We start from the raw sequence: 10369 nt of genomic DNA, 5'->3' as shown, positions 1-10369 counted from the left end.
ATAAAATATATACATGTTATTTGTAATATGCATAAATAAATGTAAAAGAAAAACGTATATTACCAGCTGCCAATGATAATGGTAAAATTGATAAAAGTGTAGTGGACCAAATTTCAACGCAGTGTACAAAAGTAGCTACTTTTCTTTCAATCTGGTGGGGATTTTCAATTCTAAAATTTAAAAACCATCAAAACCCCAGGTTATGAAGTTAGGTGAAATGTATATGAAAAATATGAAAAATTTTGGAATAAACTACAATACCCAGGCGTGTCTGACCTGAACTGTGTCACTGACGTTTTCATAGAGCATGCTGGGTACGTTTTCTCTTTCTTTCCGGCTGGTACGCCATCATGTAAGCGAGTTTTTTTGGTCGTATTTCAGAATGTACAATCCATCAAAAATCAGAATTAAATCATTGCCATCAGGTTGTATAGTTGTGGATTTAGTTGAAGGGGTTCGTCGTTAATAACACAGTACCTCAATTTCTGCATTTGAATTGATGAAAATTTGAATATTGCATTGTGTACCCGAAATAGAGCACGGTTCTCCTATCTGTCTGCAATGTACTGCCACGGAGCGAGGTTAGAAAGTTGATAGCCATTGACATTCAGTGTTTATTTGGTGCGTTAGAGGTTTTTCTTGTGACTATTTGGTGTTTTTTGTTGTGGTAAGTGGTTACCTACTATGGAGTGTTAGCCGCCTAACTTGCTACCTATCCAGTGTGTAGGACTGTAAGCATCGGGGCCTACTGCGAGCCGCCTGCTTCCAGAAGACAGATTTCCAGCGGGTCTGGAATTAAACAGAAATTAGCCCAAAAGCACTTCCCCGTAGACTCCAATTTAATACCCGCTAAATGAAATGTATCCCGAAGATGTAATTCACGAGTTGAATAGTTCAAGGTAGGTTGTAAACAAACTAAACGTGCTGTATGGCTGGCTAGCCAACTTGGCCAAATCATGGCTTTTAATGAAGATTAGCTAGCTACCAAATGTTACTTGTCGGTGCCTTATTTCCCTCCAACTAACTGCTAAATCGCAACATTGAATGGTGGTAATTGGTTACATATTTCTCTTTTCCTTTTCTCACAGTTAGTCTAACATGGGAGCATACAAATATATGCAGGAGCTATGGCGCAAGAAGCAGTCCGACGTGATGCGCTTCCTCCTGCGCGTCCGTTGCTGGCAGTACCGTCAGCTCTCTGGTCTCCACCGTGCGCCTAGACCCACCAGACCCGATAAGGCCCGCAGACTAGGGTACAAGTGCAAACAAGGTGGGTGTCTGTTCCATTCAAATTGTAGAATGTAGACAATCGTGTGTAATGTTAGACTCATGTAACTTTGCTGTAATGGTTATCTGTTGCATGCTTGTGCTTCATAGTTGATCGTTTCTCATGTCACCCTTAAACCTTAAAAGTTTGCCACATGTCTGAGGCAGGGCATAAGATGTTGTCAGATGCAATGGTGTGATAAGTTAAATATGTAAAATGTTGTAGCCCTATTGATGTGATTAGGCAGTAATGGTATTCTGATCGCTTGTTTGTGCTTTCATTAATACCTGTGAGTCACTTATCCGTTTAAGTGTTTATTCACATTAAAGGTGGACCAAGTGGTTGTGCCATTTTATATCGTATTTTATTCTTTGACATGTTGCTGATCTCTTATGCCAGGCTGTTATTTACATAATTGATCTCTTCCTGACTTCTCTCCATATAACAGGCTACGTCATCTACCGTGTCCGCGTTCGCCGTGGAGGCCGCAAGCGCCCCGTGCCCAAGGGTGCCACCTACGGCAAGCCCGTCCACCATGGTGTCAACCAGATCAAGTTCGCCCGCAGCCTCCAGTCCACTGCTGAGGTAAGAGGTCCTGTACAGGTGCATCTCCCAGGTTGTGGTCTGATTCTCATCCCTCTCCCCAATGTTGTACTTGCTCATTTTGTTCTAGGACTTGAAAAGCATAGGATTGGCGTAAACTTGGGCTCCAGTAAAAAAAAAATATACAATTTTACTTTGGTCAGTATTTATTTTAAATCCATGAGGGTAGTGAATGATTGCACACTTCGGGGAGAAGTTACTAAGAACTGCATAAGGATGTCACTGATCTGTTTTCATTTGGGAAATTTATGCTCAATTCCAAATCTACCATTCCCTCTGCTTCTAGGCACTTGTGCAGATATTAGTTCATAGGATAAGTACAAGTCATTTCATATTTGCCCCATTGCCCTCTGATAGGCATGTTGGAATTCGCAATTTTTTTGTTGCTTTGTTTCTTTTCTGAAACAAGGCTCACATTCCAAATGGTACCCCTTTCTTCAACACCAATAATGCATTCTCTCAATGTGGTTAATGATGCTCAACTTTTTTCCCCATCTTATCGACTATGGTGAAACCTGTCTGAAATAAGCCAATTTGTCTGAAACCACAGAGAAAATAATGCATCATTCCCAAAAGTATCTTGGTTGTATTTAAAACTGTATTGAAAACTAAGTGATTAGTATTCTTGTCACATTGGATTTTGTGATTACTTTATCTTGTATATGCCTCACTCTCAAATTAAATGTGACATTGGCCACTGATTTCATCATTTCAGATCTTTCCCGTGCAGGTTAGATTGAAGCATACAGCTAGAATTGCTCAACAGATGGTATATAGTGTGGATGAGGTAGACAGAGTTGAAGGTGCTGTAAGTGGGGATAACAACCCTGCCGCAGGGGGGTGTGGGCAGTCTGGGGTCGGCAGTGCCATCATTAGACCAGCCCCTGGTATAATGTTCCATCCGTTGTGAAATGTTGAGTGGTTTGACCTGCTTTTATTGTGGTTGTGTAACATCTCTGCATATCAGTGATTTACGTTTATACCTATGTTTCTGGATGTGACTTGTCTGACCTGTTTGGTCTTCGGTCTCCCCAACAGGAGCGTGCTGGCCGTCACTGTGGAGGCCTGAGGGTGCTGGCCTCCTACTGGGTAGGAGAGGACTCCACCTACAAGTTCTTCGAGGTGATCCTGGTCGACATCTTCCACAAGGCTATCAGACGCAACCCCGACACCCAATGGATCACCAGGCCTGTGCACAAGCACAGGGAGATGCGTGGCCTGACGTCCGCGGGCAAGAAGAGCCGCGGCCTGGGCAAGGGCCACAAGTTCCACCTGACCATGGGTGGTTCCCGCCGGGCAGCCTGGAAGAGACGCAATACCCTGCAGCTGCACCGCTACCGCTAGAGGGTGTCTGTACATTTAAAGAAATAAACACATGCCTTTTTATGGTGACAAATTGTTGGTCTAATGTGTTGTATTTGTAAGGGCTATTCATTTTGGGTGTAAGAGCTGCTATTTGATGTCTTGGGCAAGGAAGTGATACATATAGTGGTTAGTAACGACGATAAGCAAAGTTGACATACTAGCGTTTTCACAAACTTGTGAAATATGAGTCATGGAAAGGCACCCTGTTAGAACTGTTGACCAATATGACTGAGTGGAACAGATTTGAACCCGCGTCTACAGTGCACGCATGGGTTTTTGTCATTATCTGGGTTATCCCCAGGATGGGTTTAATGTGTTTTTAGGGATAATAGTAAGTGACCCTGTGAGTACTAGAGCAGAACACTCATGTTGCTGGATCGCTACGGTTCTATAGATTCTCTTTAACACTGAATCTAGCACACCTGACTAATAATTAGCTGGTTGATGAGCTGTTGGTGATAACGGGTTGGAGTGAACCTACAGAAGGGTAGCATTCCAGGAACCGTTGAAGATTCCTGACCTAGAGGTTAAAGAAGTGGGACAGCATCTGGAGGCATCCCAGGTCAGAAGGGAAAATGTATTTTCAAAGATGAAAAAGTATAGTTGTCTTCTCATTGAATAAAATATATTTGTCACTCAATTGACAATGTATCGGCTAAATGTCCGTTTAAACTGGAAGAAATTTCACATTTTAAGACAAAACGCCTGCATATCATACATTAGACTGCTCAACGTTAAGCACAGGTTTTCAGATAAATGGTAAAGTAACACGGTGTGAAGCACTGTCCTCTTCCCCTAACCTGTTGCACCACTACTCAGTTCAACGTAAAGACGTAAGCTTCAAACACAATACACTGTTTGAAAGGACTCAGGATAGAGCAGCAAGGGTGTTGAGTTGGAGAACGATGTGGTTATAGAACTTTCTCACATTTCTCCCTGGCCAGTTTTTTTTTTAACCTTTATTTAACTAGGCAAGTCAGTTAAGAACAAATTCTTAGTTACAATGACGGCCAAACCAGGACTACGCTCGGCCAGTTGTGCGTTGCCTTATGGGACTCCAAATCACTGCCGGTTGTGATTCAGCCTGGAATCTAACCAGGGTGTCTGTAGTGAAGCATCTAGCACTGAGATGCAGTGCCTTAGACTGCTGCGCCACTCGGGAGCCCTTACATACATGAAGGGAACATTTTGGCATTTGCTGTATGATCGATGAGAAACTCCATATTGCAAGGTCCCTTACTAGACGTCCGCGTGTGATTTTCTGAAATAACACTCAATCATTCAACCCTCTATAAATAAGTCAGTTATTAACGTAAAGACTTAAAACTCAAAATTCTGTAAGACCCTACCTCAAGGAGGATAAGTGTTCAATTTCAGCTTCCTGTGTCAACCGGAAGTACCTTAAATTGGGGTCATAGGGGCTGTTTTGAAGGGTTAAAAAGGCCACATCTTTCCAAAACTTCATATGTGTGATTAGGCAACCCTCATGAACTGTAAATCAGTCATTTCTCCCAACAGATGTCAAAGAAAAAACACACAGCAAGGATGGAGTGACACGGTGCGTGGCTTAACCTCTCTAGGGTAGGGGGCAGTATTTGCACGGCCGGATAAAAAACATACCCGATTTAATCTGGTTATTACTACTGCCCAGAAACTAGAATATGCATATAATTATTGGCTTTGGATGGAAAACACTCTAAAGTTTCTAAAACTATTTGAATGGTGTCTGTGAGTATAACAAAACTCATATGGCAGGCAAAAACCTGAGAAGATTCCTTACAGGAAGTTGCCTGTCTGACCATTTCTTGGGCTTCTACACTCTCTTTATTGAAAACTGAGGATCTCTGCTGTAACGTGACACTTCCTACGGCTCCCATAGGCTCTCAGAAGGCGGCAAAACACTGAATGATGTCTTTGCAGGCCCTGGCTGAAAAACAGTAGCGCATTTGGATAATGGTCGATCAGAGAACAATGAGACTGAGGCGCGTGCACGAGGCGACACCATGTTTTTATTTTTTCGTTTTTGAACTAAAACAGTGTTTCCCGGTCGGAATATTATTGCTTTTTTACGAGAAAATCGCATTAAAATTGATTTTAAACAGCGGTTGACATGCTTCGAAGTACGGTGATGGAATATTTAGAATTTTTTTGTCACGAAACGCGTCGGGCGCGTCACCCTTCGTCACCCTTCGGATAGTGTCTTGAACGCACAAACAAAACAGAGGATATTTGAACATAACTATGGATTATTTTGAACCAAACCAACATTTGTTATTGAAGTAGAAGTCCTGGGAGTGCATTCTGACGAAGAACAGCAAAGGTAATCAAATTTTTCTCATAGTAAATCGGAGTTTGGTGAGGGCCAAACTTGGTGGGTGTCTAAATAGCTAGCCCGTGATGGCTGGGCTATCTACTCAGAATATTGCAAAATGTGCTTTTGCCGAAAAGCTATTTTAAAATCGGACATAGCGATTGCATAAAGGAGATCTGTATCTATAATTCTTAAAATAATTGTTATGTTTTTTGTGAACGTTTATTGTGAGTAATTTAGTAAATTCACCAGAAGTTTGCGGTGGGTATGCTAGTTCTGAACGTCACATGCTAATGTAAAAAGCTGGTTTTTGATATAAATATGAACTTGATTGAACAAAACATGCATGTATTGTATAACATAATGTCCTAGGATTGTCATCTGATGAAGATCATCAAAGGTTAGTGCTGCATTTAGCTGTGGTTTGGGTTTATGTGACATTATATGCTAGCTTGAAAAATGGGTGTCTGATTATTTCTGGCTGGGTACTCTGCTGACATAATCTAATGTTTTGCTTTCGTTGTAAAGCCTTTTTGAAATCGGACAGTGTGGTTAGATTAACGAGAGTCTTGTCTTTAAAATGGTGTAAAATAGTCATATGTTTGAGAAATTGAAGTAATAGCTTTTCTAAGGTATTTGAATAACGCGCCACGGGATTCCACTGGCTGTTGAGTAGGTGGGACGATTTCGTCCCACATACCCTAGAGAGGTTAAAGACACAGAGCCTGCAATGGCATTACCATAATCTCTAGGCTGTGCCGAGTTCAACGAGATGCCCCGCTTGACCGTAGCTTGCTCGGTCTGAGCACAGCGAGCGTGAGAAAAGTAGGCCCATAATGACGGCTGGCCCTAAATTTCAAGTGCTTTTGGGTGACAGCGAAAGAACCGTTAGGGTTAGAAGCACAATTCGACCTCAGGAACGTTCCTGAGGTCCTCCCGATCTGTGCAAGCCTAACCTTAACCGTGTGGCATTAACCCTTAACATGAAAATAAGGTGTTTACATCAAACAGTTTGTAATGACTTCTCTCCCCATAGGAATACATTGCCTGCTCCCATAAATTCAACCTGAAGCCTATGTGGGTTATGAATGCCTTATGAACCTGTCTTCGATGACAATTCATCAGGCCACTATGAGGTCTACCTGCGTTGATTCTAAGCTTCCTGGAGCAACCGGAAGTGATTCAATTCACCCTAAAGGTGTTTTGATATACCAAACCTGCAGTTTGTGAAAATCACTGCATTCAACCCTATGTAGATCAGTCAATTCTTAACGTAAAGACTTTAAACTCAGGATTCCCTACCCCAATGAGGATATGTGTTTACTTTCAGCTTCCTGTGCCAACTGGAAGTCCCTTAAATTGGGGACATAGGGGCTGTTTCGAAGGGTTAAAAAAGTCAGATCTTTCCAAAACTTCATACGTGTGATTAGGAGTTTTTCCTAGGGAGTTTTTCCCAGCCACCGTGCTTCTTTCACATGCATTGCTTGCTGTTTGGGGTTTTAGGCTGGGTTTCTGTACAGCACTTTGACATTTCAGCTGATGTACGAAGGGCTATATAAATAAATTTGATTTGATTTGATTTGATTTAGGCAACCCTCATGAACTGTAAATCAATCATTTCCCCCATCAGATTTCCAAGAAAAGCTCACACACACACACACACACACAGCAAGGACAGAGAGACACACAGAGCCTGCAATAGTTACCTTTGTTAGAACTATCAAAGAACCGTCAGACCTAGAAACTCTAGAAACCTGTTCTAGAGCTCAAGTCGATAGTGCACGGTGAGTTATGTGGCTCTAGAAGGTTCTCAGACCAAGAAACAGCCTCGTACATTTGCAATAACTTCAATTCATTTTGACCGTCACAAAAATGACGACATTTAGAAAAGTTCCAGAGTCGCAAGACTAGGTGCATTGAAACCGCCTCGGCCCATAGAGACGGCACCTAAAGTTTCTGTCTGATAGCTCATTCAAGGACCCCGTAGCAACGCCCAGAAAATGTGGATTTTCAGCACCAATTAAGGTGCTGCTCAGGCTCCAAATAACCTATCGAGCCGAAACTTGGGTTTCGGGGTCGCCTCAGCTAGGCCTACACATAATGTCAGAACTGGACCCGCAGCTAGAACATAACTATGTGTTTTATGTTTTTATTATGGTTTAAACAGAAGGCACTGTGAATTTTGGGCCTGCTCTGAAATATGTCATAGTGGGCTTCTAAACGAGTTTGAAAAAGTGGGTGTGGTGTCAGTTTGTATCAGTTTGGTGTCAGAATGATATCTAATTGACTGATGGACTGTGACTTGCTGGCTGACTTTTGTCCATTTGCAATATGTTTAAACAGTGATAGACCATCACCAAATTGACATTCTGAAATCAACAGTATTTTTGAGCATGTCAAATTTGTGATGCTAAATGCCTATTGAAACATTGCAAATGGACAGTACGTTTGCAATAAGATTCAACAGTGAAAAAACATCACCAAATGGACATGATGAAATCAACACAACGAGCGATGGAGAGGAACCACTATCACTGCCCGGCCATCCCGAGTTCATCGGCCAGTCAATTTTGCATTTCTGCAGTATTTTTGAGCATGTCAAATTCGTGATGCTAAATGCCCAGTGAAACATATTGCAAATGGACAGCCGTGTACCTGGTGATTGGAATGGGTTATCAGAAGCACATTTTTAAAATGGTTTTTAATGCCTTTAGGGGGGAGCAAGGGGTCTACGGTTGGGTAGGGAGCACCCCCCACCTGTGCCCATCCAATAGGGGGCGCCCTTGGTAATTTTGGACGTTTTTCAAAAAACTGTTAAAAAACAACAGAGTCCCACTTCTCGCTCATCATACATGACAAATAGACCATCTAGGTTGATTCATGCCTTAACATAGGGCTATATATCATTTGGGCAGTGTAAATACCATTTGGACATGGTTCACTGACTTTTGGGTTTGGAAACCGACTTCCTATGATCGTGCATGGCAAATGGACATAACATCCTGATTTGGCACTTTCAATACTTTCATATTGCATTTGGACATTTCTTATGGCGTTTGGCAAAAAAAACCCAAAAAAGTGACTTTTGACTTCGCCTTTTGACTTCCTATGATATCATATTGCAAATGGACAAAACATCCTGATTTGGCACATTCAATACTTTCATATTGCATTTGGACATTTCTTATGGCATTTGGCAATGGTTCACTGACTTTTGATTTCCTATGAAATCGTATTGCAAATGGACAAAACATATGCCTTATGGACAAGTAAAACATTTAAAAATGTGATGACAATAAAATATGCCAAAAGTATGTTCATACAGTTGTTATACGTGTATAATTGACAAAAAAATCTAAAAAAATCCGAAAAACGGTCCAGAAAGCACTTTTTTAAGGGGGTGATAAGTTTAGAATTGTTTTCAAATTTTCAACATTTTACTCTTGGATCTTGACTTATGTTACATTTGCAATAAGAAATGGACAAAACATCCTGATTTGGCACTTTCATTACTTTCATATTGCATTTGGACATTTCTTATTGCATTTGGCAATGGTTCACTGACTTTTGACTTTGACTTTTGACTACCTATGAAATCATATTGCAAATGGACAAAACATATGCCTTATGGACAAGTAAAAAATTGAATAAATTATGACAATAAAATATGACAAAAGTATGTTCATACGGTTCTTATACATGTATAATTGACAACAAAAAAATGAAAGAATTTCAAAAAACAGTCCAGAAAGCACTTTTTTAAGGGGGTGATAAGTTTACACATTTCTTTCAAATTTTCAAAATTTTACTCTTGAGTCTTGACTTGTGTTACATTTGCAATAAGAACATTTACAGTGGAGCGCGCTCGCCATCTATTGGATTTTTGCTGTGTGACACTTGGCATTTGCAATATGGCATTTGCAATCAGTTTTGAATGAAAAGACGTCCATTTGAGTGGTATTGTACATCGTATATATGTTTCGTATGGTGCCAATAAGATCCCATTCATTTTTGTACATTTCAGGGGGGTGTTCCCTTACACAGATTATGCTGGGGGCACTGCAGTGTTCACATCACCTATGGTGACCAGAATTCCACCAAAACAGAAACTGAAGAAAAGTGTGGGCTTGTCTATTTCTTTCATTGTGGTGGCAGAGGAATCCAAAGAACCAGGGAAATTGGAGGTGGTCAGGAGAAGTCTTCTTTGGGATATGGCTGCTCCAAACCCATCAAGGCAGCTTGATACTGTGAGGTGGTGTTTTCCATGTCTGTCAGGCAACTGAGTGCAGCAGAAAATCTACAAAGCTGTCGTATTTGAAGTGAACTTCCATTGTCCTCTGAGTTGTTGAAAAATCCTTGTTTTACTTATCTTCAAATTTGCTCCTTGTTAATGCGCTGACCTTGGTTGGAAAGGTAGACACCTTATTCTTGTCGACCAATATGACAAGAAATTGTGGGACAGAGGGTGCTGATGGAGAAATGATGTGGTTCATCCCATTTCAACCAAAGTGCATGGATTCAGGAACAAAGTGGGTGAAGATATGAGAGGTTTTCAACAACCCTTTGGGTTCCATTTGTCCCTCGCGTGGTTGAATATAATACCTCCCATATATCCAAAGGATGCTGCAGTAAAGTCAACTAGCGACTCAATGTCATGATAAACAACTACTTCTGATCTGTGATTGCTGTGCTTTGCTACATGTGACGTCTACTTTGCTGCATGTGTTTCGAATGCACATGCAGACCTACACCCAGATATCTACATTTTGACCTCGTTCCTGAGTAAAGAAACAAGCTGTTACCTGTGTGTGTGTCATTCTGCA

The 10369-nt window shown here is 41.2% G+C and overlaps 1 protein-coding gene and 1 non-coding gene across 3 annotated transcripts; both read left to right on the top strand.

Annotated features, from left to right (window-relative positions):
- Positions 1-306: 306 nt before the first annotated feature.
- Positions 307-3267, top strand: LOC115175691 (60S ribosomal protein L15). 2 transcript variants are annotated; one of them, XM_029735135.1, is made up of 4 exons: positions 307-352; positions 1089-1270; positions 1716-1852; positions 2909-3267. In XM_029735135.1, the coding sequence occupies exons 2-4, from the start codon at positions 1099-1101 to the stop codon at positions 3212-3214; spliced, it is 615 nt and encodes a 204-aa protein (XP_029590995.1). In that variant the 5' UTR covers positions 307-352; positions 1089-1098; the 3' UTR covers positions 3215-3267. The 2 variants fall into 2 exon arrangements, with proteins under 2 accessions (XP_029590995.1, XP_029590996.1); XM_029735136.1 differs by lacking the exon at positions 307-352 and adding an exon at positions 876-899.
- Positions 2332-2421, top strand: LOC115176332 (small nucleolar SNORD12/SNORD106). Its single transcript, XR_003872227.1, has one exon. It is a non-coding gene; the product is annotated as a small nucleolar SNORD12/SNORD106 (small nucleolar RNA).
- Positions 3268-10369: the final 7102 nt, after the last annotated feature.

This window comes from Salmo trutta, chromosome 36 (genome assembly GCF_901001165.1).
Source record: "Salmo trutta chromosome 36, fSalTru1.1, whole genome shotgun sequence".
Lineage (NCBI taxonomy): Eukaryota > Metazoa > Chordata > Actinopteri > Salmoniformes > Salmonidae > Salmo > Salmo trutta.
Note: the sequence above shows the minus strand (reverse complement) of the source record. Positions and strands in the feature narration are given on the sequence as shown.

Bases quoted from the DNA above. Each gene is read 5' to 3' on its own strand.
- LOC115175691 (XM_029735135.1), top strand. From the start codon at position 1,099: ATGGGAGCATACAAATATATGCAGGAGCTATGGCGCAAGAAGCAGTCC. The intron at 1,271-1,715 runs GTGGGTGTCTGT...TCCATATAACAG, and splicing joins AGGGTACAAGTGCAAACAAG to GCTACGTCATCTACCGTGTC. The intron at 1,853-2,908 runs GTAAGAGGTCCT...TCTCCCCAACAG, and splicing joins GCCTCCAGTCCACTGCTGAG to GAGCGTGCTGGCCGTCACTG.